A 27589-nucleotide genomic window follows, 5' to 3' on the forward strand; every position below is an offset into this window, starting at 1 on the left:
AATAACCTAGTAATTGAAAGGGTTTTTTTATTCGCCTGATGTACCGACGTTTCTATTAATACATGCTTGTTCCATTGTTTTACGCCTAGGAAGAGTTGAACAGTGTAGAGGTTTACGTCGTCAATGTTGCCTGATAATATAGATTTATTGAAACAGACTCAAATTGTATCGGCTGTAGAGTCCAAATAGTGTCCTGAACTGTGGTTATTTTAAAGCCTCAGTTCTCTTCAGCCCATTATTTTACAGATACACATAATGTTCCCTTGGCAGGCAAAGATAGTGAAACACCAGCAGACTGGAGCCCGATTAAAGGAAGTGGAGTGAAATACTTCAGAGTTAGGGATATGCAGTGAGGCTATTCTTTGAAAAGGCCACAAGCAGAGTGTAAAGTCCTGACAGACTACGTGTCCTTTAATGAAATTCATCACAATTTATTCTGACTTGGCATTAAATTGGAAAAAGACATGCCTGTGTGAGTTGCTTAAGTTTCGGGGGACTGTTGGAAGTTTTACTGATTTTTGTGAAATGTGTATCTGTGAACCACCACCGTTCTGTATTTTATTTCACAGACTCTATTCGGTCTGTCTGTCTGTGTGTGTGTGTGTTTGATGGGTGTGCACACAGATGCATGTGTGTATGTGTGTGCACATGCTTAGGAAGTGCATGTATCAATATTTCTGTTTCTACTTCTCAAACTCTTAGAAATGAAATCACAGCATGTTGAAAATCTGTTTGATTAGAAGACATCTGAGATTCAGAAAACAAAGGAACAAGCTTTAGCTTGATATACACCATTCCATTACACTTGCGCATACTAATGTAATCTTATATGTTAAGGAGCCAAAAGTATTAGAAACACTCCTGAAATTATGCAGTTTGAATAGCCATACTGTATGTTGAACTACTAAATCTCAAGAAGCTGTTGATGAGTGTACACACCCACACATATGTATTCTGATTTAATGGTTCTTTTTCTTGAATTCTTTTACTTTGAATTGTTCATTTTTGAGACCAATCATCTGACTTTCTTGGTGGAGCATTAAGATACAAGTAATTAAACAAATGCATCCTGTTTTGGCAAATAAAAGAATCATCAATATTCTTTATTATGTAACTTTTACACCAACGCCAACAGTTCCGCGAGTTGTAACTTTGCCAACGAGTTTTACACAAAAAACTAAAATCTACTGCCAGGATGAAACCTTCGTGTGTTCGTGTGATCAGGACGAAGAGGAGGAGCGTCTACCTCAACGTCCATCCCCGTAAATGACTTGAAGGTCATTCTGAACCAGGCCCGGGAGCAGTATCTGAAGATGGTCGACTCCACTCTTCCCACAGCTGCCACCTGTCTGACAGACAATAAAGCCTCCAAAAACCCAGGTAAGGAAGAAAAAAAGACAAAAAAAACAAAAACACTGTTTGGATACAGCTCACCCAACCATCATGTAGACACAATGAAACAACTATATGTTCCAGATCGGTTTCTACAATATACCGTGACGGTAAATGCTCCTTTTTTCCTACTTATATCACATCGATTATGGATGAATGCAACCATTTCTTTTTGTCATGCCTACTTGTGGTAAACTGTTTGTCTGGCTCACTGTACACATAGTTCTGTAAGACCTGTGTCAATTCAGCCACTGTCCAGATTTACATAGTCGACGCAAATTGCTCACACAACATGGAGAGAGCACTGGAGGCAGTTCATCCATTTAACAAAACACTATCAATTGTGGGATGGCAGTACCCATCAGCATTCATTGTATTTGCCTTCATTGGACGACAGTTTTACGAACAAACAATACCAGCTAATAATTCTCAGATAAATTGTTAGCAATAAAACAAATCCCAGCTTGCAGCTCCAACTAGACATGCACAGTGAGGGCACTGCCGCTTCTAAAAATATTGCTTTGGGGCTAATTGTCCCGCATGTTGAGCAGTTTTCATGTCATAAATGCTGTGACATCATTTGGAAATTGATTGGAGTGTCTGCACATCATTATCCGTCACGTTTATTGTGTGAGTGCTTGTGGACTGAGGCATCGACTCAACAGTAGCAGCATAAACTGTAACAGATCAACGCCGAAGCAGGAAAACAGCCAACTCTATGGCCCCTATCTAGAGGTATATCTCCGAGATTTAATCTCTACCATATATATGTATTCATCTGCCCCAGAACTCCCACTGAGGATAAACCTGAAATTCATAAACGGAGATCATGCTATGTTGGAACATGGAGAGAAATGAATTTACAAGTACAAATCAGGTTGTTTTGCCCATAATGGTTTCCCACCCTCTGCTCTGGAGATGGAAATGTCTTTTACTTCAACCCATCATGTGCCTCTTGCATTTGTGCGTGCGCGCAATGCCCAGCGGTGTGGATGACTTTGTGTGGGCTGTCAAACCAACCGCTGGCGGAGAGCTTCACTCTATTCATACACTTGCGTCCTCTCTATCATTGCTGTATTCTGATTCACCACATTTCTCTTGTCTTTTCGCATAACATATCATTTCCATGTGAACACAAGAAAAGAGGAGAGTTTATGATATTTTAGAAAGGGAGACTTCATCTTTTCTGGGTCCTCGTGTGCTAAGAGTTCGAAGGAGTAACCTGTGTAGCAACCAATAAAGCTAATAATTCCAGTAATGAAATTATTTTGTCAATTGGAAGTTTAAAAAAAATCAGTTATGTAATAATAACTTGCCAATAGTGTAATAAACTATTTGAGCCGATCATCATTTTATTGGCAGATTATTACATTATGGGCTACCATTAAACAATTCTTTGTAAATGTAATAACTGTAGCCAATAATGCATATTAATAGTGTAAATGTAATGTACACACATTTGACTCCGTTCTTTTTAAAAATCAAAGTTGTTTTTTTTTTGCAAATTTTGTGAGTATTGTGCATCAAAAATGGGCAATTAGGCGAGTGTAATCAACCAACATCATTAGTTGCTGCAACCTGCATCTGGTGAAAATTAAGATGCATCCTGGCTGAACTTGTAGCAGATGGTGAAGGCAGTAGAGAGTCTACTAAGAAAGGCTGTTTCAGGTGTGACGGAAAAAGTTTATTCCAAATAGTTTATGTATATGTAATTTATAATGCCACATTTACTGTATAACATTTCTCTCATTGTCTTTTCCTTCTGAACAATTATACATTTATCGCTGTGGATGCTCTTCATCATCATTCAATCATGATTTTTTCATGTCCTCAAGTCTTGTGTGCTTCTCAATCAGGCAAGGAAAAATGTAACAAGAGCATCACACACACATTATTTTATTTTTTTTAAGCATGGTCGTACCTATTAACCTTCCTTTTCGAAATAAAGACACAGTTTATCAGTGCTTTGGGAATGTAGTGTGTCTTTGTTGTTCACTGCTTCATAATCTGAAGTCCTTTGTGTCTGCAGCTTTAATTGAAAACCAAGTAATTAAGCGTTGAGCTTGATTATGTTCATCTTTGCATTGCCTTCAGAATGTTTCATATCACTGCAATTGGTTTTGATGGAGGTCCAAGTTGAAAGCCTTTTCAATACTAAGTGGTGTAAAACAAGTCTTATCGCGTTTTGCCAGACTCAGCCCTGTTGTTGTTTTTTTTTTTTTTTAAAGGTTTCAAGACTCTTTCCCAGCAGACATCTGAGTGGCCTGAGAGGAGCGTCCTCTTCAACATAGAGAGCCTGCGGAAGAAACGACAGAGGAAAAGGTGCTCTGCATTTTATCTTTTTGACCAATTTCGCCACTTATAGACTCTTGAAATATGCAATTGACACTGAATTTGTTTCCTAGGTTTGGTCTGTTAGGTCCAGCCTCCAGTGACAGTCTTCTGGGGCCTAAAGACGGTCAGAGAGGCTCCTCTGCTTTACTAGATGCTAAAGAACTCCTAAAACACTTCACTTTAGATGGCATGCCTACTGCCGAGCTGCAACCGCTGGCTATCAACAGAGGGTAAGTCCAATAATCACATTTCAAAGATCTCACTTAATGTCTGATTGAATATAAAGTATTATTATTAATAATAAGCCATTTTCATTGACAGTTCTCACTTTGTTCAAACATTTAACTGTCACTCGCATAACATGTTCAGATGAACATACTTCTACTCCAACTGGGTGCGAGTGTGGTTGTACATATTTATTTTCAGGATGGAGCTTAATGACAAACACTTAAAGAGTCCATAATTAGGACCTGATTGTGATCATTAGCCCTCTACAGAGAGCTCACAACCTTTAGACGAACATTATTGATTCCCGTTAAAGGGGGAATAAAACAAAAAAAACTAACCAAGAGTAATTCAGTAATTGTGTCTCTTCAATTAGATAGGTTTTGTTCAAGTGGCCTAATGAAGAAAATATTATATTTAGAACCCAGACAGAATCCTCACAGCCATTCTCCTTTTCTGTCTTTTTGTCCTCGTCTTCACTCCCCTTCTGTTCAGCATTAATGTGTTTCAGTTGTCACCAGACCTCTCCCCCAGGAGAATCACCAAATTGCCCTTCAGCAAAGCATCAGCCTCTCATTACCATGGCATAGAGTAAGTTTCTGAAAACATGGATTCTTGATTGGAACTAGTACGTTTAGGTCGAGCAGTATTGAAACATTCATTGTGAGCAGAGGCTCAGATTTGAGATGATTTTCTATCACAGTGTCTGATCTGTTTCTTCTTATAGGTTCTGCCTGGATAACCATCGTTCTCTGGAGCGGGATCAGGCCTATGTGCGGCTGCAGTCGCGACTGATCCGCTTCGAGACCCAGACGACCTGTTCCAAGGAGCCTTGCGCCCTCCCCTTTGCCCTTAGCCCCGCCCCTTCACCAGCTGTGCTGTCAGAGCCAGGAAGTGTTCCCGATGGCGAAACTCTGCAGAATAACGATGTCGCGCGACTCAAGCGCAGGTCCTGGGAGACGGACGTCGTTGGAGGACACCCTCGCAAGAGGTATGAAGGAGTGCGTCTGTCCAAGTTAGAAGCAGGAATCATTGAATGAGTGCATGAATGGAAGGTTGTTGAATCTTCACACCGACATGTCATCACTGTTGTGTTTATATCCGATTCTGAATGAGCCAGGCTGGCGAAGTCGGAGAGCAGCGACTCGCTGTGCTCTCAGAGCAGCAGCAGCAGTGGCACGAACTCCATCATTAGGTCACTACGGCAACAACCCAGCAGATCGCAGTCCACCTCCTCCTCCCTCACCACCTCATTCTCTGTGGCCACAAGACGCACTTCAGGTAAAGTCTTCACTGGAGCTGTGAGGTCGTCTTCTGCTGTTACAAGACTATTAGGTAGAGCAGTAAACCGTCTATATAGCAAAGAACAAGATAGCATAGTTCCACTTAATGGAATAGACGACTGCACATCATGTTTTATAAATGGCCCAAAAATCTGTTAAATAGAATTGGTTATTGTTCATCACAGTTATTACAAACTCAGTAGCATATTTTACAGAAACAAATTAATTTAATTGGAAGATTTCATGGCCTAATTGTTTTACTTTCCCAGTATGCTGGGAGCTACATGGTGTGTGTGTCAGAGGTGAGATGTCATTCAAATAGGCCATAAGCAGTCCTGAGAGAAAGCTTGTCTTGTGTGGAACTCTGCCTGCAGAGACCATTTTCTATTATTCTGGCACGGCTATTCCTTTACCAGTTGTTTGTTTTTGAGAGTTTCTTTTAACGATTTACACTTTGTACAAGGTATTGTGCCCATCACTTCCTACGTGACTCCTCAGGCTTGGCGGCTCCCCCCTGTGCCGACAAACCGAAACCCCAACAGCAGAAGACGCAGCAAGGACCCGCAGAGGACAATCTCTCCAAGGAGTCCCGCTCACAGAAGCACAACAGGGTGAGGGCGTGTCTGTTTGTGAATGGGGCGACACACCGTCGAGCAATTGCAGTAATTGTTTTGGAAAACACGTTTATGCTTTAAAAATTATGAACAATCAAATAAATAGAATCCAGAATAATGGTAACCATGGAAACAGGGACCCGTCGCAGCATGCCAAACTTGCTTGTTTATGTATTTCAAGTTTGCTTCTATTCAGTCAGAAGTTTACAGAAACACAGAAGAGCACTTAGTGTTGACTTCTTCCAAAGTTTTGCAAGGTTGTTTGGTTCAGGTCTGAACTGAAGTGAATACAGTTCTATTTTAATTTCTTTCACTACTTTGTAATTTGAACAGGAGAGCAAACCTGCTACTCTAAATTGCTGATTGCATATTGGAAGCCACAGAGAGACAGACACACATTCACATCTATGGACAATTTATAGTGATCAATCAACCTCAAAAATGTGTTTTTTGACTGTGGGAGGGAAACTAAAGTACTTGAGTACTAAAGTGCAATGGGAGAAAATGCAAACTTTACATGGAAAGGTGCCCACCCGGGTACGAGGTGGGGGATATTCTTGCTGTAGGAGGGTGAGCTTACATTTGGTGAAATGGAAAAAGAAAAAAAAGCAGCTTTTCTGTTACAGGTGACATCGCTGCAAAGATAGATATTTTAAATTTAGCATGTTGTGATTTTGAAGTGTGGGCTGCATCATAATGTGGGGTTTTGTGACATTTGCAACAACTGTACTGTTATTCCACCTCCAGAGGCCTATACACTTCTTCTTTTTTTTTTTTTTTTTTTTACTGCTGTGCACAGTATGTGGACACATATGGAAATATCCACTGACACACACAGCAGGTCTGTCTTATGCACAGTGCACAATCTGCATCCCGTCCTTGACTTGTTCTGATTTCTGATTACTATGCAAACACGCTTATCAACCGAACCCGAGTACAGGAAAGAACAGTTGGTCCTATTCAGAAGTAATGATAGCAGTTTATTCAGGGCGGAGATTAAAAGCTGCTTTTTTTCTCCTCATGAGACTGAATGGCAGCGATTGTTTCTCACAATATTGTATGATGCTTCCTCATAACAGTCGCTGTGACGAGATTAAAGGGGAATCTGTTTATTCCATGGGTCCGTTTCCTCGGCCATCACAAACTATACTTGTATGTTTGTACCTGTGCACTCGCACTCGATTGTAAAGACATGCTTTTGTTTGCACGGACTTCGCCCAAAGACACGCTGACATCCATTTCTTTTTAAAGAGAGGAACTCTGCTAAAATGAGTTTCTGTGAACCCGATTAGCATTTGGTGGGATTGGGATTAACAGAACTTTTTTTTTTCTGAAAGATTTTATGGTTTGGTACACACTTGCGCTAATACAAATGTGTTTTTCTGTCTTTTGTTTCCTCAGATGCTGCAGGAGGTGGTAACTAAAACACTCAAACACCATGGGATCACTGCCGAGCATGAGAGCTTTGAGGCCTGCAGCAAGAGACTGTTTGATATCTCCAAATTTTATCTCAAGGTTTGTCTTTTACTGCCCTGAAACAGTCGGTATTGTTGCTTTCATTTCCTCTATGCATCCAGGAGCTGCTTTGTCTTTTCTTACAGACACTCAGAAGAAATTATCATGACAATATGTGTCATTTGAGACTTTTTTTGTCTTCCTGTAGTTGCTTGTAATGTTATCTACTTTAGTATGACCTTGTAATTTCCAATGGAATGTAAGCATCATGGGAAAACGGACTCAGATCCTTCATTTTTGTAGCAAAGCGTCAAGTTGTTCTGTTACAAGTAAAAATATTTATTTTGTTTCAAGGATCATTGCACCGCTATTGGTCGTTGACTCCAGTTGTGAAATCCGTCATAAAGATTGCTCTGTTTATTTGTGTACCACTGAGCAAGAACAACAGATTTGAGGTTTGTTGAGGAAACATAACCACCTTAAATCCCGTTAGTCCCACTGGTAAATCAGAGATGACGTGTTCTGCTCGGATGTTGTCAAAATTAGATTTTCATATGTCAAATCAAACCAGACGAGGACTCTTTCTAGAATCTGAAGATCTGAGAAGTAGCCCAGTGGCTTTGTGTTTTGATGAAAGCGGGTGTGGCCACCAGCACTTACAGTTATTGATAGACAGTCTGAATGTACTTCAAGGATAAAATCGTGTCAATCACTGGTTCACGCACCAACCTACTGACCAAACATATATTCACAGCAAGAAAGGAAACAAAATACAAAATCAAAAAGAAAAAGAAAAAGCACACGGAGGCAGAGGAAAAACAGGAAAAATCCACAATTTGAGGCATCAGCACCTTCAGCTGTCGTTAATGTAATCAAGCACAAAATAGATTTATTTCTATGTAAATGTAATCTTAGAAATGTGAAGCAATTTTGCCATTTTAAATGTGATAAAGCCTAAAATGTGAACTTGTTGTAGTGCAAATAACCAATAGGGTACTTGAGCCATTATCGTAACAACTTTTTGCCAATTAATCTAATAAATTGAAGTAGCATTTAAACAAATTAATAAAAAATAAATAAGTGCAGCCAATATTGCAATAGTACATAAAAAATAATATATACAAGCATTTTTGGCAGATTATTTTGCAGTTTTCTGATCTGATCGAAATAAATGCCTTCGTTGTCATATTCCTTCTTAGAGGAGGCAAACTATGCTCTACTCTCTCAATTATGGCTGTAAAAAATCTAATCTGTAATATTTTATTACATTATTTGCAACTCATCGATGTTATTGGCTTTATTGGTTGCTACAAGGTCTTCGGGAACACAAAGGACATACTTAGCTTAAATATATTTGCTCAATTCCTTGTTTGCTTTTCCCTCTCAAGTTCACACAAGAAACACTTGAGTGAATCAGTCTCAAATCTTTAATCTTTACAATACAATTCCAATTTACCGAGTCTCTTCTGTCGCTCCGTCCCAGGATCTGAAGACGTCCCGGGGTTTGCACGACGAGATGAAGAAAGCAGCCAGCAGCAACGTTAAACAGGTAAAAGCAACTAAACAACGAGAGCTCATTTGTTTGACCCTTCAACACTCTTCATTGTTTTATTTTCTGCGGCAGGTGATTGACTGGGTGCTGGAGAAGATGTCAAAGAGATAATGATGAAGACTAATAAGTGTTTGCCTTCAAAAAGTGTCACGTTTTAATGAATGATTATTTTTTAAACCTTCAGATTAGTTGTACATTGTTCCAGTGAAGCCGTTTTAATTGCCATAATCCGTTTTTATGTCAATTAGTGTTTCTTTACTCCTCAGAGAATTGGATAGCACCCTATCATTAAATGCTTTTGAATGTGTTTGTCCACTCTGATCCCCTCACACAGCTTCAGAGCTTCGAAAGAGGAAACACACAGACAAACACACTTTAATCTGGCTGCAGTTTATTTCTGTTTGCAGCATTTTTATTTAATGCTTTTAAACCCTTCACTACTTTTTAAGTTCCTACAACAATTTTCTATTGCCGTAGATGTGCATCGTTTTATTTGTGTATTTGTTCATTGTCATTCACTGGTTGTAACCAAATAAATGTATTTGATCCTATTTTGTTCAGTGCATCGCAACTTGAGCAGGTGTCTTCAGGAAAGCGATATGAGTGTATGTTGTGTCTGAGAAATATGTTTTATATTACAGCGAACGGCCCCGTGTGCGGAGCCGCAGTGATGAGGGTGAAAACAAATCCACGACCAGAGCAGCACATTATGCAGAGCTGATTATGACTGACAGATTTGTCCTGTTTGTACAAGTTGGCTTTCAGTCCAGATGCGTCAGGAAAATACTGCTTAGATTTCTCCATCCAAACTGTAAACTGTTAAAAAAAAAAAAAAAAAAAAAAGCCTCGTGCTGAGCTTTTCTCCACGGGAATCAAACTGCCTCCCAGGAGATGCTGACCACAGGTTTCTTATAGGGGAAAACAGAAGTTCTGAAATTGGAAAAGTTAACTTGAATCAACTCACTTTCTGTTTGTCCATTTCAAGAACTTCACTGGAGTAAATTATTCTTCTGTGCAAATCCGTCAACATAACCACAGTAAAGTTGTGGTGTGAATAAATTGAACATATTTTACTTTGTAATTCACAAACTGATCGAGACATTATTTCACACCGGGCTGAAGAAGTGTTTTTAAATGATGGCTGTAATTCTGTCCCTCGTCATTTGGCTCTTCATTATTCCTCTAAATTTTTTTTTTTTTTTACAACAATGTTCTAAAATAATCTTTTTCCCCTGATGGCTATTAGCTGAATTTATTGTAATAACACAGTGACATTGTTGGAAAGTCTTTTTCCTTTCTCAATGCACATACGTGGTTAACAACCCGGTAAAAGACTGGTCAGAGGTCCATTCAGTTTTTCTATTCAGAATTTAGATTCCTCAAAATGCGTGTCTTCCGACAGTAAAAACTAATACAAGCATAGGAAGAACATGCAGACAAACCCAGGTCTTAGTGCTGTACGGCCTCTGTGTCAAGCTCACCTCAATGTGCTGCACATTACAGAACTGAATTGTATCTGTTTCTTGAGTATCGAATAAAAACCGCCTCTATTTTTCTACATCATTAAACTTTAAAGCTCCTCTTGACAACCATGTTTAACATTGTGGAATTACCGAAGAGGAACCTAACAGCTGAACGTACTGTATATATAAAGAAACATCTTAATAGACACAACTGGCTCCTTTCAAAAGCAAGTTGTTGTTTACTGTGTTAAAGTACTCGTAAACAGAAAAAGGAAACATATTTGTTGTGTTTTTGTGAGAAGAGAGCAGCAGTGTTTGGCAACGTCACCGAGTGTTAGATGATACAAAGTGTATTAGCTGCACGTACTGCCAGTATCGGTGAACCAACAACACAGATAAAACAGTTTACATTGTAGCTGGCTGCGTCTGCGTCAGACAAAGTCCTTGATTCGGGAAAAAAAAAATGACCAGAAAAGGAAAAGTCTTTGTGGCTGCACAGGGGAGGAGGAGACGCTGCATGGTGACGCTTATCATTAGTCCTTGGACTAAAACGATAAGGGTCACTCAAGCCTGATTTCCTAGTATGGTGACTTGAAATGTACTGTGCATGTAAAACAAACTGAAGTCACCAGACAGTGTCAGATGTTCCTATAAAAAGGACAAAAATACACACCAACCCCCAGATTTCTGTTGCAAACATTTAATGTGTTAAATTCGAGACCCAGGATGATTTACAGTTGTTCATGCTCATGAAATGGACACTGCAGAAGATTAAAAATGAGTTGGCCATCTGTTGTTGTACCGCACAAAATAAATGTTATTAATGACCGTGAGATGTTCCTGTTCAGGGGACTTTGGAAAGAAAGTAAGAAGAGAAAGATGTGAGAAAGCAGGCTGAAGCCAATTTACATAACTGAAGAGGTAGGAGAGTTCTTCTTCCTCCTAAAGTGTCTCATTATGAGAACCCGAAGCTGTAAATAGTTTGTTTCTCTAAAGTCATTTTGTGATAATGCTGCTTTATTATGAAACGCCGTCTCAACCATAAAGGCTTTACTGTTTCATCTTTACGTCTTTAAACTAAAGGAAACACACTGTGAGGAAAATGTAGTACAGAAATTGCATCTTGTCCAGGGCAATGAGGCGTCCTTATTATGCGCTGTTGAAATGGCTTGGTCAGTGTTTTTCCATTAGGTGAGACAAAGCCGGGTGATATAACCAGGTTCGGACCAACAAAGTACACATTTTTAACATTCAAAACAAGTTTAATGCTAAAATCTAAATAAACTGTTCATTTCATTGAATCACCATCATAGAAATCTTTGCAGACTCTGTAATTAATTTAAAAAAACAACCCTCAGAAGCCTTTCAGTGGCACCTTGAAGCCGTTTATGAACTCCCACAGCCAAAGAAAACTCTCATACCTTGCTTTGTCTCTGATTCTATCTGTAGGGGAATAACATCAAGAAATTAAAGCAAATGTTAGTACCAGACCAAGTTTTTGAGGATGTTTCAGTTGCAGAGACAAAAATATGTCAGAGTCACATGACTGAATATCTTTTGCAGTTGCTCTTTCTTTGTGTGTGTAAGATGGTACACGGTGACTCTTAGGTGCATTAACATCACAGGCACAAAATTTAAAGAAAATCCCGAATCTTTATTCTTGCACCTCTGGTGTCTTCTCTTTCATGAATCGAATCCTAATAACTATAAAGTCTTGCAGAGGAAGTGGGGGAGCTGGAGCTCTGTGTTTACACTTTCTTGAAACCTTAGACCTTCACCTCTGCCACGAGTTCAGCAATGTCCTTAAAAGTTGAAAAGGCATTGAAGAAACTATGTCAACATCTCAGACATGTCGTCTCAGAATATAATCCTCGCATAAAATCAATATACTGGGTAAATAATTATATATCAAGATTCAGGAAATCGCTCCATCCATTCCTTACCAAAAAAAAAAAAGATAAAGAAAAAGTAAGTGATATCGTCAGCTAGCAGTAAATTAATTCTTACCAAAAGAAAGTGAATCCAGGAAATGTCCACATGATGAATCTACAAGTCAGAAAAAGTCACTGGTGCAAATCTTTGATTGTGCCGTAATGATCCATCTTTATTTTATTCCAGACACTGATTATTACAATCCTGCAGATCAGATTAATAGTTCATCAAGGACGGTGAAAGCGACGCACACTGACTGCTAAACCTAAAATGTCGGTAAATGCTGATCTTTAAACACAAAGGTCAGCTTCATTTTAAAAGACTTTATGGGTCTGCTGAGTCAAATCCACAAGCACTCACATTGTGCCAAAAGCATCTTTTGTTGGCACTGAGCTGGCGCTCACTTACACAGATCATGATCACCCTACATAGTTTTGGGTCAGAAACAAAATTTTCTCTGACATGAGGAAACGTCGACTGGGGCTTCATATGAAACTCTGTGAACTACGTTTGAAAGTGACAGAAGTACTTGTATGTTAGTAACAGGAAAAGGAAGTGTTTGCATACGGCCTCAGCCTCAGTATGAAGCCACACGTCTGTGAACATAAGCTGCTTTGACGCTTTCACTGTAACTTGTCGACCAAATACGAGTTTTAGAAACGTAAGGAAGCCAAAGTACAAATATTTGTGCCAAAATGTAACACATAGAGGTTAAAAGAGGTACACGGTACAACTAAGCATTCTGTGAATGTACCCGAACCCTTTTTTTTAACTAAAATATCAAGTTGATGCTAATATTGATAGCTATGTGCTAATCCCACTGTACAAACATTATCAGTAAATAGCAACATAATCATCCTTCTTGAATTGTGATGATCAGAATTATTCATGCAGATTAATTACGAAAATTACAATGTTTGATTCTGTTTTTCTTTGCTTTTCCCACCTGCTTTTCTCAGCTGTCTTTTCTCCTCATTCACTGGGAACCCAGCAGCCTATACGCTCCTTCACAAACCCTGGGAAACAAGACATTTATTCTCAACGTAAAGTGTTAAAGTAACAGCAACAAATGCTTTTCAGACAATTTCAGTTCTAGACCAGTCAGAAGAAAATTGCTGCTTTAAAAAAAAAAAAAGAACAGAAATTCCTTGTTCCAGTTTTTTAGTGTGGGAATAATGAAGCTCTTTTTTTTTAAAGGCATAATGATGACTGTGACTTGAAATGGACTCTTTGAAATGAAGTGTTCCTTTTCTGGAGAGAAGGTTTGCTCTCCGCAGGGGGTCAGTAAGTGAGATCACTTTGACACTGGAAGTATTATCAGATACGAACAGTATATGTGGAAGAACATATTTAATTTTTTATTTATTTTTTATTGCTCAGAGAAGAGTTTCACAAAAGCTGCATAAGAGAAGTAGCCGAACTGTCCCGGTTATGCCAGATCAATTCAGCTTCGGTTTGGTTGCAGGTAAGTGAGTTTACCGCAGTGTTTTATTCAGTGCAGTTGGCACGCTCCCCACAGGGCTAAAAGGCAGGTTTAATTAATCCTGCTGCTCACATCTCAAACTAATGTGTTTCTTGCTGTTATAGAAATAATGATGATACACTTTTTTGTGAAAACACTAAAGAACCAGAAATGACATCCTGTTTGGAGACGGGTTGTACATGCAGCATCGGTTGGATCCAGTCACCGTTCAGCCTCTTCAAAGCTCAACGGCTCTTTCTTCATCCAATGGATGCTTTTAAACAACTTCCAATATTATTTTACAATACAGACTTGATATTTTTTTTAGTATTTCTCATGTTTCTGCATGACAACATAGTGTCAATATCCGCATCCATACACATCAGGACCAAGGCAAGACTCGGGGGTCTTCATGTCTGTTTTGTAGGAGTGTGTGTGTAAAAGCAATCGTCATTAACGGTCATTAACAGTGGGATCAACTGAGATTTGAGCAAAAAAATAAAATCATTTGAAAAAAAAACAAAAACAACAATAATGAGAACTTTATTAGTGGCTCTTTAAACTTTAAATGTGGAACCCAGAATTGATTTCAACTGGCACAGCAACTATGGTGACAACTTAAAACTCAACCAGCGGAGAGGAGTGTTTGGGAGCAAACACAGCCGTCTTTATTGATTTGAAGTCCCCAGATTCATTGGCTCCATGAAAACTGACCGCATCCAGAAAGCTGCATTGCATCCACATTATAATGTAAACAATGGCAGCTTTTCATTGCATCGTGAGACAATAACACGTTATGCCTCCACAAGAATGCGCTTACGAGCTTGATAAAACAAGATCCACCCCAAAAAAATGATCTGCTTTATAAGAGACAGAAGGTCTCAGTAACAGACGTGAGCAGACACTCTCTATCCTTCAATCAGCGAGACATGATGTTTTTATTCAGGTGACAAAGTATCTTGTAACAAAATCACTTTCACTGTGACAGCCCGGCCCAGAACTTTGAAAAGCAGTAAGTAGAAAGAAACCGACGTCCCGAGAGACTCGGGCTTACAGACTGCCGTGTCTGCACACCATAGTGAACGGTAATTAGTGTGGGACGGACCATATTAAGTTTTAAGACAGGCTAGTTTAGTGTTGAGGATTCCCACTGAGGTGGTTGGTTTGGAGTCGGTGCATGGGTTGCTCATCTTGGTTGAAACAAATAAAGATGAAGTTACTTAGCAGCTATTAGACCGCAGCTTGCCAACCAGCCTGCACAGTGAGGTAAATCTAAAAGAAAATACTGAGTGACTGTCACAAGATAACAGGTTGCCAATTTATGACCAACAGCCATTTTTTCCCTCTCATTTACTGCGTTTGACCATTAAAAAAAATATTTTTTGGCGCATCTGCCTTACAGATACACCACACATTGTAATTTCAGTCCTTTGTTATCCCTTTTTTTTTTTTTTCTATTGTGCAACTCGAGTTATAGATATAGATATGTATCAGTGGGGCTGACACAGTGGTGCAGTGGTTAGCACAGTTGTCTCATGTGAACAATATTAACACACAAGGCATTCCAGGGCTTTACAAGAATTCGGAAAAAACAAAAATGTCTTAGAATTGTATTGAACATGAAGCAAAACCAGCAGCAGATAAACATAAAAAAACAAAACAATTGCTTCTGTCGATGATGGACAGCAAGAAGGTTTCTGGTTCAAACCTGCTGACTTATATAGCTATTCTTTGAGGTAAATAAATGACTCATACTTTGATAAAGCCGGCACATTTGAACAAAGATATGAATTAAAATCGTATCAAATTATATATATACATATATACGTATATATATATATATATATATATATATATATATATATATATATATATATATATATATATATATATATATATATCAATTTCATCATTTAATATTTTGTGTTTTCCATCAACATTCAGGGCTCTGGAGGTTAATGTTGCGTCTCATTTTCTGATGCTATTGACGTCCGGCTGCTGGACCGTGTGATGGGGATCCCGGTGTTGGCTCTTTTCTTGACTGTGATCTAATTTTGTGTATCTAGACAGTTTCTGTTCCATCATATCATCAAATGAATGTCAAGCACCACTGCACATATGAAACCTGACTTTCTAATGCCATTTTGTCTCGTTTTGTACATCAGGAATCTGGACATAAGTTATGATTTTGTGTTTGTCTCTGGCTGATTGAATACATTTCTGCAGTCAGTCGATAACTTTACTCAGTTATATATCTACCCTAGACGCTGAAGGAGCTGGAGGGATTAACTCTCACCAGCTAGGAGTGCGAAATGCTTTGTTCTTTGGAGGAAGAAAGCTTTCATTGATTGCCTTTAAAGACGGATTGTATTTCCTTGACCTCTTCGATTGTTTCAATTGTTTCAGGCTGATGGATCTTTTGTCATTAACAGCTCTTCGGTCTCTGGGCTTCTCACACACAGATGACTGGCATTTCTGTCACACTACTACATCCACACACTGCTTTTACACAACACGATGCAACACAAGTGGATTTACACACGTTACAACAGTCAATCAAGAGTTAATTTCAGTAGATACCCCAACACACACACACACACACACACACACACACACACACACACACACACACACACACACACACACACACACACACACACAACAAATGGTAATCAATCACATCAAAGGACATTACATTGACGGACAGTTTCGTAATTAGAGTATATCACTGGGGGTAATCCTCTAAATAAGAGGTTTTCTGTGGAGGGACGAGCCCCACATCCCACATACAAGAAATTATGGTAAGAATTCAATTGAAATAAAAAGTAAAATGTTAGCTGAATGCTCTCAATTTGAAAAACCAGGTCTTAATATATTGTCTTCAACTGCAGTGACTGTTGTACTAAACCTGTTTATTTTGAATACATGGTGCCTCCAGTCCACTTACAATGAATTCATCTCTAAAATTGTGTGATTTACTTAGATATTCAGCACCTTTACCCATCACTTTTATTCTTCTTCTGTTAAAAGACATCTCCCTGATCATCAGATTGTTCCTGTCGCTTGTGATAATAACACTACTTCTACCAATTCATGTGTCTTTGAATGGTTCAGCCATATCCTTCTGGGCACTGGTGATGTTTGATGTTAAGATAAATTCAGCGGTCCAAACTTGTACCTATCAAATGACTGAAAAATAGCTTTAGTTGGGTTTTTTTCAGTTTCTCTGGGAAAGTTGACATTATGAATTGATTGGTCTAATCATTCCCATGAAAATATGAATAACTACTAATTGGTGTTCATGAGTTCAATAACTATAACCATAATTACAAACTGAGCAGTAACAAAAAATTTAATGATTCCTAGTTCTGTACAGGAGAGGCTCATGTCTGATATTCACACTCATACGACATTAAAGAAACCACTCTTTGTATGCAAAAACATTTATTTACAATACATTAAAAACACACAACGTCCAATCTAATCCAAAAAGCCAAACACTACGACGCACAATGTGTATGAGTGAGAGCAGGGAGTCTTTGTGTGAGCTTGTGTGCACAGATGGGAGTCCGCGCCACAAAGTGTGTGTGTCCCTTTGTTCTGTGTCCCACATATGCAGGTCTGAGTGTGTGTGTGTGTGTTTGGACAGAACAAAGAGAACATGTGGAGGGGAATGTAACTCACTGCTCGGTGAGGCTGGTCCGGTTTACATCCGTGTGTGTGTGTGTTGGATCGAGGAGGATCGTTACTGACCATGCAGCCCGACGCCCTTGTGAAGCATAACCGACACCTACTGAAACCACAAATCAAAGCAGATCAGAACAATAGATTCACTGTGTTGAGTGGAGAGCTGCTTAGCCGTGTTTGGTGTGTGGTGTCTGTGTGAGCCGTGGATCTGTCACTCGGTCTTGAAAGGAGTTTTGAGTTGTCTGGTGTGGTCGTAGTCGTTCTGTCTCCTGCTGCAGGATGGGTCAGTCCTAGTCTCTCCCTGGTTCTGCAGTTCTGGATTTGTTTGTGCTGTCACAGTGTGATCAGTGGTGGATTAACTGGAGCACTGAACACTTCCTCATCTGTTAGCAATGTTCTGGCAAACAGCAGACAGATTTTTTAGAGCACCTTTGATTTTGCAACTTCCACCAATACCAATATTAGTCTATCTATCCATCCTCTGTACCGCGTCATAATGTGCAGGGTTGTGGGACGCTGGATGCATATTTTTTGCATTTTCATTTTAGAAAAGTGTTGTGTTTGCACACCAATGTTTTGAAAATGATGTCTGTTTACACTGCAGATACGCTGAAAACGATGTAGATAGCAGGTAGGACCACTACTCGGTGCAGTTATTTGATTTTTGGAATGAAACCAGACACACAGGCCTGCAGAGAACAATGAGCTATAAACATTTACATTCGTATGGACGGAAGATGCATTTTCCCCAGGTTACACGGAGACGGGGTCAGCGTCTTTTCAAAAAGTTAAACTGTTAAACCTTCAAAACGTTCCCTTTTCAGTTGCTCTGACCATCATCATCATTATTATTATTATTGTTATTATTATTATTATTATTATTAGTATTAGTATTAGTATTAGTATTAGTATTAGTAGTAGTAGTAGTAGTAGTTGTAGTAGTAGTAGTAGTAGTAGTATATGCTCAACAAAGATCATTTCAAACCCTGAAAACAGATAATTCCACAAACCTGAAATAAAGAGAAGTGTGATGAAAAGGGATTTGTATGTCCTTGTCTTTGTTTCTACTGTTACATAATTTGTGCTAACCACAGAGTGTGTTGTAAATTAAAAGGAGGCTGGAATCAATATTCAAGCGAGGGGGATGGAGCCGGTGTTTGGAGATGGAGCAGACATGGTGAGGATGTCACTCGGGGACAACATAGCTACACCCCAGGGATGACGTACCCTTCTCGGGCCTCCGTGACTAATTTGCACGATTTGAAAAGGACCAAGCCTGCGTACTGTTGCTGAAGGTTGTCCATCATTCGAAAGCAACACGTGTTCCTGGGAATATAAATAGTTCATCCAGCTGTGACATCACATCTCAGTCAGATTAGATTTTGGCAATCAGAAAGCATACGTTTTTATTTAGATGACAATGAATCAATGGTATTTCTGTGAATTACACAATTCCAGAAACGCACTGGTGGAAAGCTCACGGAAAACTGTTGTGTATTTGCAGGAAAGTCGCAGTAACGAGGAGGCTGACCCTGATAAGCCCAGACTTGGAGCATGGCCACGGTTGTAAACACCCATCAGGATGATCTGTAGGTGTCTCAAGGTAAGTGAAACAGGGTCGGAGCCACTGGTAGCACTAAAAAGGTTGGTCATAAATGTCAGTGGAGTACAAGTGTTGGAAGTAAAACACAGCTCTGTATATTTTAGAAAATCTACTCCAGTGCACTGACATGCAATCAGCTGATAAAAGAAACATGTTACTCCACTTTCCACATTACACACTTGGAAACATTGCGGATATAAAGCTATTCATCAGTGGAGCGTTAAAATGCAACATTATTGCATCCTTTCATGTGAATAACGATCCACTTTTCTCTATGGTTTTCTCCATTAAGTTCTTTAGGCTCCAAGAGCTTGTTTTGAAGCATATTATTGCATTGCATCCTGCCATTGTCACAGTGAGAGAGTAATGATTTGTTTTTGTATTGTTGTCACGTTTCTCCTGCATTCATGCACATTCCCTGTTTGTCATATCACATCTCCTCTCTCTGAGGTTTTTGTCTTTTTTTTTAAGTCTTCTTCCCTCCCACTTCACATCATACAAATTTAGACTATAATACTGATCACAAGAAAGTAAAATAGAGCATACGCGTCCCTTCGGAGCTATTCACAAGGATTCTAGGTGAACAGGTTCCGGTCCCTGCTTGATAGTAGGAGGATTTCTTGTGACAGCCGCGCAGTCTCTGATGAAATTGAGCTCCACTGATCGAATCATGTAATGACAAGCCGTTCCCGTGTTGTTTAAAGTAGATGGGATGATCACTGCCACAGATTCCTGTCGGTACTATCTTTGTGACAGTATGCCTCACCTGTGGGATCCATTGACATGTGTAGCAAAGCTAATGCGCACACATCCCCCTGCCCAGGTTCCCAGTGTAAAAGAGACCTCAAAGACTAACAGTCTTCCATTGAGGGGCACTGGAGGCACTTGGCAGGGCATCCAGAAACATTCCTTCGTCCCACACACATACACCCCTTTCTCACCCTGCATCTCTTTTATAATGGGTTCCCAGAAACTGGTACTTTGTGTTTCTTGTGAGAAGAGGGCAAACACAGTGTCTCCCTTTCAGTAAAAGCGCAGGTAGTCAGTGGTACTACATGAGTACAGCTATTGTCAATTGAGAATCACTACAAATGATACACCTCAAAAACATGCCTCCATCTATTCTTCAGTGTCAAAACAGTAAATGTACATTCCTACTCTGTTGGCCATGTCATTAACACCTCGTACAGGATTAGTTACTCGCTACTCCTTTACTCATTTGTTGAGTAACTTTGCACATAAGGAAAATAGAAAATTCAATTGTTATATGCATATATATCTACCTGTCTTAGTGTGGTTCTCTTAATGTAGGTCAGTCTCATGCAGGAAGGGGGCAAACTCATTTAAGTTCATGAAAAGAAACCCCAAAACAACAACATCCAAAGGCCACATGTCATTACGTTCAGTTGAATTTACATCAATTAGATTGAGGAATTTGCTCTTGTAAAAGGATGTAAAAGGCTATGAGATCGGGCTGACTCGTAACAATTGAACCCTCCTTCCAAAATCGGACTCAGCGTTAAATACCACAATCATATAACTTCAAGCACCTGTCTGTAAATGTATCCCCTAATCTTTATTAAATAGAGCCATTTTAAAAGTCAAAAAGTGGTGCTGACACATTATTTTGATTGGTTTCATTTAATCAGTCATTATTAAAGCCCGGTGCTTTTAACAGCATGTGCTTCTGTGAGGGGCGTGCCATTTTTAGTCATCATGCAGAAGTGTGTGTAACGTCTCCACCAGAAAGAAACAGACTGATGAAATAATGAAAATTAGAGAAAGTGCCAGCAAAAATCAGCAGAGATGAAACCAATACATAAAGACAGCAGCAGACAATCTTTATAAAGATAAAGTAATATTTATTTAAGGATGTGTATCCATCACAGGTAGGTGGATAAATGCTAGTGTCACTTGCTGTCAACAGAACTGAGTTAGTTCAACTTCAATGAGGCGCTCTTCCTCCAGTAAACAGTAGTTTAGTGCAATAGTAACCGTGAACACAATAGTAAAAAGAGTAATAAGCTTAAAAAAAAACTTTAGTTACTCGAGCATTACTGCTAAAAGTAGTGTCATTACAGTGACATGTTATGAACATTACTCATCCTCCTGTTTTTGTGAAGAGATAATACCAGGGACAGTGTGAACAGATGACCCAGTTTCTCTCCCTCGCAGAGCTTACACACTGTGCTTCTATCTCCTGTTCTTACTGAGGCTCACTTAAAACACATCAAGAAACTTATACAGCTGTCTGAGCTATCAGCACACGTATCACTGTTGACGTACAGCAGGATGCTCAGCCTCAGCAGGTTACTTTAAAAAGAGCATAGAAAGTAATCTGTCAGAAATAGGACTTTATAGATTGTAGTGAATCTACATGGGGCTCCAGTGTAACATACAAAAGTATTGTTTTTTGATGCAGTTAAAAAAAATAAAATAGGTAGAGTTAAAAAAAAAAAACAGCAAAGAAAACAAAGCTATATTTAATGTGAAGACTTTCTAGCATTGACTTTGTCTGAGTCAAATAGTTTGCAATTTCTTCTGATGTCAGCGGTCTCAATCAAAACAATAGCAAGCACAGAGGTTGAGTCTCATCCTGGGAGGTGTCTCTTTTGTTCATGAATAACCTTTGCAGATGAAGATCGATTGTGTGTGACTCAGAAAGACGAAAGGAATAAAGTCATGTTCCCAGAGCGTAAGAACATTTTCAGTTAAATGTGTGTCATTACGAGGACAAGGAAACTTTACTTGTATGGCCAGGCGATTCAAAGTGCTTTACACAAACAAACAAACAAACATCGTCTTTTTTTTTTTTTTTCAGGGTCATCTCTTACTCTCAGAGTCGGCTCACATCTGCTATTAAAATGTCTCTTATCCAGATTGTATTTAAATCTGATTTGAACTTGATTACCATATTGATATGTCTGTCAGACACTTGCCATCTGCAATTTAATCATCCAAAAGGTATTTAAACGACACATGTTAAATGACATTTTCTGCTGATGGTGGGAGAGAGCGGCAGGTTCCCCCTGTGGCGTCCTTCAAACCTCTGAGGAGGGCAGCTAAATGGTGCTATTTGTAGTCACTGACTTAATGCGGAAATTGGAATACCTCAAGTCTTTGAGATTACTTTGTCACCTGCTTCAGTCTTATACAAACTTTACGATAAGATGTATTCCACTTGAGGTTTGATTTCTTCTAACTTTCGCTAATGCCATTTAGTGTTCACTTAATTTCACCAGCAACACACTATATTGTTCTGTGATGTGATTCAGAGTAGAACGCAATTTATGTTGAATTCATGTCAAAGAAAATGAAAACGGCTTATAAGTTGGGTTTTTTCGGGCACGCAAAAAAGTCACGTTTTCTAAGGTCAGTTCGTCAAAGTGTCCTGTTCAGGGACACAGCCTAGAGAATATCACTTAGCCTAAAAGGGGTCATATTATACAGCTTTTCAACATTTTCACATGGGTCTCGTTGGTCCAAACACGTCATATTCAAAATTTACTGCCCCAAATTCAGCTTTTCCTTGATTTTCATCCATTTGAATATTGGATCATAGGAGCTGCATTCAGAATCTGCTGTGTCTGTGTGAGCTGGACTGACTCCAGTGCCATGTGCTATGTGCCAGAGCAGAGCTGCCTAATTGTGGGAGGGGACAAAGAGAGGGCCTACCTTAATTGGGATTTGTCAAACCCCTGATGACACTACATAGGGTTTGATTTCTGATTGGCTCGTTGGAGCGCATACTTTTTAAAAACTGAAACAAGCCAGGGAGAGAGATGACATACTTTCTTCATTTCCCAGGCGTAATTCCCTGTAATATTACTGTTGGAAAACCATTAGAAAGTGAATTTTGCATAATATATGACCCCAGACCTTCACACAGAATAGCAATCGCCTACATACTATTTGCATATTACCTTTAGTTAATATAATCGTGAGCAATACAATGAGATTGGATCATCAGTGCTATGTTATAGGCAACATTGAAAGTTGAATACTAAAATAACAGAAGGAATTGTGTCACTGTGCTGCTACTGATTTATAATTTTTTATTTTATTTCAACTCCTTCTCAATTTCACTGGACCACTTGCTGTCGTCACACCCCCAGATTTCTGGTGAATACACCAACTCTCAGTTCATGGTAGAGGAGTGTTTGGATCAAAAAAGCAACTCTAGTGAAATGGACGTCATGGTAAATTACCTCACTTGTATCTTACGTGGGAGAAACTTGGGGTTCAGTGTCTTTCCCATGGACACATCAACATGTACACCGGGCGAGAAGGGAGATTGAACCATTGAACTTTACCGCCCTGGTACGGCCTGCGTTTCCAATCCCATCTTATTGAGTTGTCCCCTCTAATAACGGTCAGGTGGTGCTTACAGTAACACACAAAAACATAAAGTTTTGGCTTTGAGAAAGGAAATAAAATTAGATTACATTTAATTTTGATGAGCTGTGAAACTTAAAAAAAAAAAAAGCTGATAAAATACATTCAAATAACAAAGTAAATGACAATTGATTTTGCACACAGATTGTTCCCATGGATTATTTCCAAAATGTTTCACTTTATTCACTCAAACACAGAACAAAGCCTTTCTTCTTTTTTTGACCTCATGAAGATAAATATCTTTATCTCCTCACCTTTATATTAATATGACTAAATTGAATGATTATCCTTTTCTCTCAAGATAACAAGTGTTGCTTTCTCAAGATAACGTTTTCACTATTTCTGGATGAACAGATACCGCCTTGGCTGTTTTGTGCTGATAACACCAGACCCAGGAGATTGTGCAGCGCTTCAGAGAGACCACTTCCAAACAGATATCAACCATTTCTTTTGCAAATATTCAAATAATTCCCAGACTTGTTTCTCAAACGTAGCATGTGATGCAGCTAATGTGAAGCAGTTCCACTCAATTTTGTTCGGTAAATATAAGTAGAACTCACGAAACTGCATTCCTCTGGAAAAATACAGTTTAAACTTCTCATTAAAGATGGGACTGATGAATGACTCGATTAAATAAGTCCAATGCAACAATAACTGGCTTTTTGCGATAGGGAACATTTGTGCAATTAACCCAGGATCTTAAACTAGAAGCATGAAAACAGATTGCGACCATGGCGTCTCTCGGCTGTTTGCTGAACACTGATGCTTTCCATGCTTCATTGATACGCTTTTCTTTTGTCTAATTTTAATTGCAATAGATTTACTTGGGTGGAAGTAAAGGGATTTGTGTATTCTTCCAAAAAATGCTATTTAATATTTTCACCTCTGGAGTGTAATCTTCTCAGACAGCCATTTAAATCAGTGATTGATCGGTTTCCTTTGTGAGTTTGTGTAAAGGCATCTTTACCTGCCTTGACAAGTGTGTGAGTTTTCAAACAGAAATCCGTCTGATTTCCTCCTGCAGAGTCAATATATATACATATGCAGAACAGGGTATTCTTCAAATTAGGCTTGACATTATCAATGTTTTTTTGTTTAACACCAGTAAACACGTTATTCTACATTCTGTGTTGATCTCTCCACCTTTTATCTTTATTCTGCTCTGCATCCTACATGTTTTAATTTCAGATTTTGAATCTAATAAAAAAAAAAAAATTGCACCGACTATTAGACTAGTTTTGTGTGAATTGAAGCTGCAGACTTGTAAAAAAACAAAAAGACAAGATTCTTTTTGTAGATGTTGAGCACTGTGATGTACAATGAGTGCACATGACATATGTGATAAGTTGATATAAGAGCCACTCACAGTCGCTATGCACTGAGATGGAGGTTTGAATAATGACATGATGGTTGAAAACACCACAGGGTGCAATTCTCTCCTTCATATCCCACTTGAGCCTTGCCGACAACAGCTCAGTGGTCTCCCTCCTCTCATCAGCCTCCGCCAGTTATCGATGTCTGCTTAGGAAACTGCTGTAAAATACAACTGCAGTCAACTGTGTTCCTTTAATGAAGAGAAGTTACTGGGTGCTCCTTTTCAGCCCTGCTTTGCATCCGTTTAATCTCCGCCTGAATATACTGATTATACTTTCTGATAAGAAGCCCAAGAAGATTTAAGAGTGGACGAGTAAAGAAGATGATGAGCTGTAATATAAACATTATTTATGTAAGCCTGAGATGTTGCGATATGGCCGTGGAAGGCCACAGTCCTGTATGTTGTTATAGCTCTCTTTTCTCCAAAACATCTAATTGTAATAGGTGGCTGACAGCGTGGTGATGATCGATTTATGAGACTTGACTGGTTCCAGTAGACACAGAGAACACGGGACAGTGGCCTTCCGGTGGTCCGTGATGTGTCACTTCTGATCTAGACAGTAGCTTTAATAGTGTTGCATTCATTGCAGTGGGGAACCACAGTTTACAAAACTACTAGAACACTATAGAGATAGAAAGTATGAACCTTCATCTCAATCAAGCATAAGAATTGTCAGGATATGATTCAGCATAGATTTGGAATGAAGTCAGTGATCCGATATATGCCTCTACGATGAAAAATAACTCAGCAGATTAGTGGGCTATGTTGACTAGAGGAATTATAACCTCTTTTTGTATAGAAATTATTATTCTCTTTAAGGATGAGATCACAATCTCCAGGTTGAAACTGCCCTGCCATGATTTTCACTCAGTATCAGATGGATGGATGAATGGATGGAAGTTTTGATAGATAAAAGGGTTTTTTGGTTGGATGGATGGATGGATGGATGGATGGATGGATGGATGGATGGATGGATGGATGGATGGATGGATGAATATGAGTTTTGATAAATGGATGGATGGTGTATCTGCCAAACATAGACACTACAAATAAGAGAGTAAGAACTGACAGTTGATTTGATGTTCACGATTCACAAACAGCTCCCAGTGATTGATTAAGCTGGTTTTTGTATGCCGGACATGTAAAGAAGAGCTTTCACCAATGCATTTGTCACAGTAACAATTAAGGGTTATCTACAGGTGGTTCGCTGGTTGGGTTGTGTAATGAAAGAAAATTTCTGTTGTGCTCTGAAAGAATGCAATTAGATTACTCAAAGCATCGGAAGCTCCGATGTGTTTTCATTGGCTTGATAGCGTTGAGCGATGCAGCTTCTTAGGCATGACTTTCAAGGAGATTGAAGAAACCGATTTAATGTAGGAGTCTGCAGCCCTCCGTGCCTTGGTAAAGGGGCACCTCAGACAGGAGTGTTATTGCAGCTCCTTTAAATCTGATTTGTGAAATTCATGAGGCATATCACATCGGGAGATGAAGTATTGTACGGTGACATGTAAAATCTTAAACAAAAAGAAAAAGAAAATTTGAAGAAAATCAGAAGCAGGGGAGTAAAATATTTCACTAGAATGGAGGAATAAAGTGAAGTGTATTGGTTATTCAATCATTCTACCTTTTGAATCACACCAGCCTCACTATGTCCCACGAGACAATGACATTGGAGCAATGAATGAAACTTGCTGATCAGCAGCTCTGCTGTTACTGAGTTTATAACCTGTACTTTTTAAACTCAGAACTTTAGAACATTTAAAAGTAAGATTCAGTTTCTTTCTCTTTTGTTCTGCCGAGATTACACATGAATTAAACATTTATGATTTTTAAAACTATGTTGAGCCTCGGAAACAAAAGTATTCCTGTAATGGGTGAGCCGGGCGACCCCGTCCACCCTGTGGAGACGAACGATCCCGACCAGACAATCATTGCAAATTGATTTGTTGTTGCACTTGTTTTGACTCTGCCCTTTCTCTGGCTACCCTCTTTTCCTCCTCTTCCTCTGGTGGGAGCTTAGCATGTAGCACAAAAAAGCACGTAAACAAAGTGGCCCTGAAACCTGTGAGGACCTGCCACGGCCGAGGAATGCCACGAGACACTGAGCCAAGAGAAAAGCTATTCATTCTGGGCCCACTTATGTCCTCTCTCCACACACGCACACGCACACGCACACGCACACGCACACGGACACACACACACACTTTATGTATTTGCATGCCACTGAGAGTAGAATCCACTTTGTGCACATGAACACACACACACACACACACACACACACACACACACAAAGTTTATGACTGATTGCTAATTGATCTGGCTCCTTTCCAGACCCTTAAAATGAAAAGCCGGCAGTCTCAGTCAATACGGTCCTGTCTCTCACTGTCTCTCAACGAGCAAACTGGCTATTAGTGAGCCAGTGGCATGTTTGTGTGGAATTGTGTGTTAAAAGTTCAACAGCAGCCACGCTGGTCCCTTTGTTGCAAGTTTTCCAGTCTTGAGATCGGAGCAAATGCAGTTTCTTGTGTGTGCCTCAATGGGAAAACTGACCTGGGGGCTTTTCTTTTGTATTGTGCTTTCACATGATGCAACCGTTGCCTTCTGCAGACGTTTAGTGTCCCACTGAGCGTCTGACTTGATTCAGTGAGGAAACGAGGATAAACACAAAGAAGGTGGAAAAGGGTAAGAAAATCTGCCGGGTGAAGGATGTCGACTCATAAACGACGCCGACATCTGCGACTGTGCTTGAGGTCAAAACCCTTTACCCTTGATAACATAAATGCGTCCATCCATCTGTTTGTGTGGGAGAAAAGATGG

At 39.4% G+C, this 27589-nt stretch overlaps 1 protein-coding gene across 1 annotated transcript in view; it reads left to right on the forward strand.

Annotated features, from left to right (window-relative positions):
- Nucleotides 1-9405, forward strand: part of mtbp (MDM2 binding protein) — a 30498-nt gene extending 21093 nt beyond the window's left edge. Inside the window, 10 exon segments of the mRNA XM_080472513.1 lie at nt 1225-1380; nt 3621-3714; nt 3798-3956; nt 4447-4542; nt 4679-4942; nt 5072-5232; nt 5733-5845; nt 7250-7363; nt 8787-8852; nt 8928-9405. Of these exon segments, the coding sequence (XP_080328639.1) occupies nt 1225-1380; nt 3621-3714; nt 3798-3956; nt 4447-4542; nt 4679-4942; nt 5072-5232; nt 5733-5845; nt 7250-7363; nt 8787-8852; nt 8928-8966 (1262 nt within the window). The 3' untranslated portion in view covers nt 8967-9405.
- The last annotated feature ends 18184 nt before the right edge of the window (nt 9406-27589 follow it).

Source organism: Lipophrys pholis (genome assembly GCF_963383615.2).
Source record: "Lipophrys pholis genome assembly, chromosome: 9".
NCBI lineage: Eukaryota > Metazoa > Chordata > Actinopteri > Blenniiformes > Blenniidae > Lipophrys > Lipophrys pholis.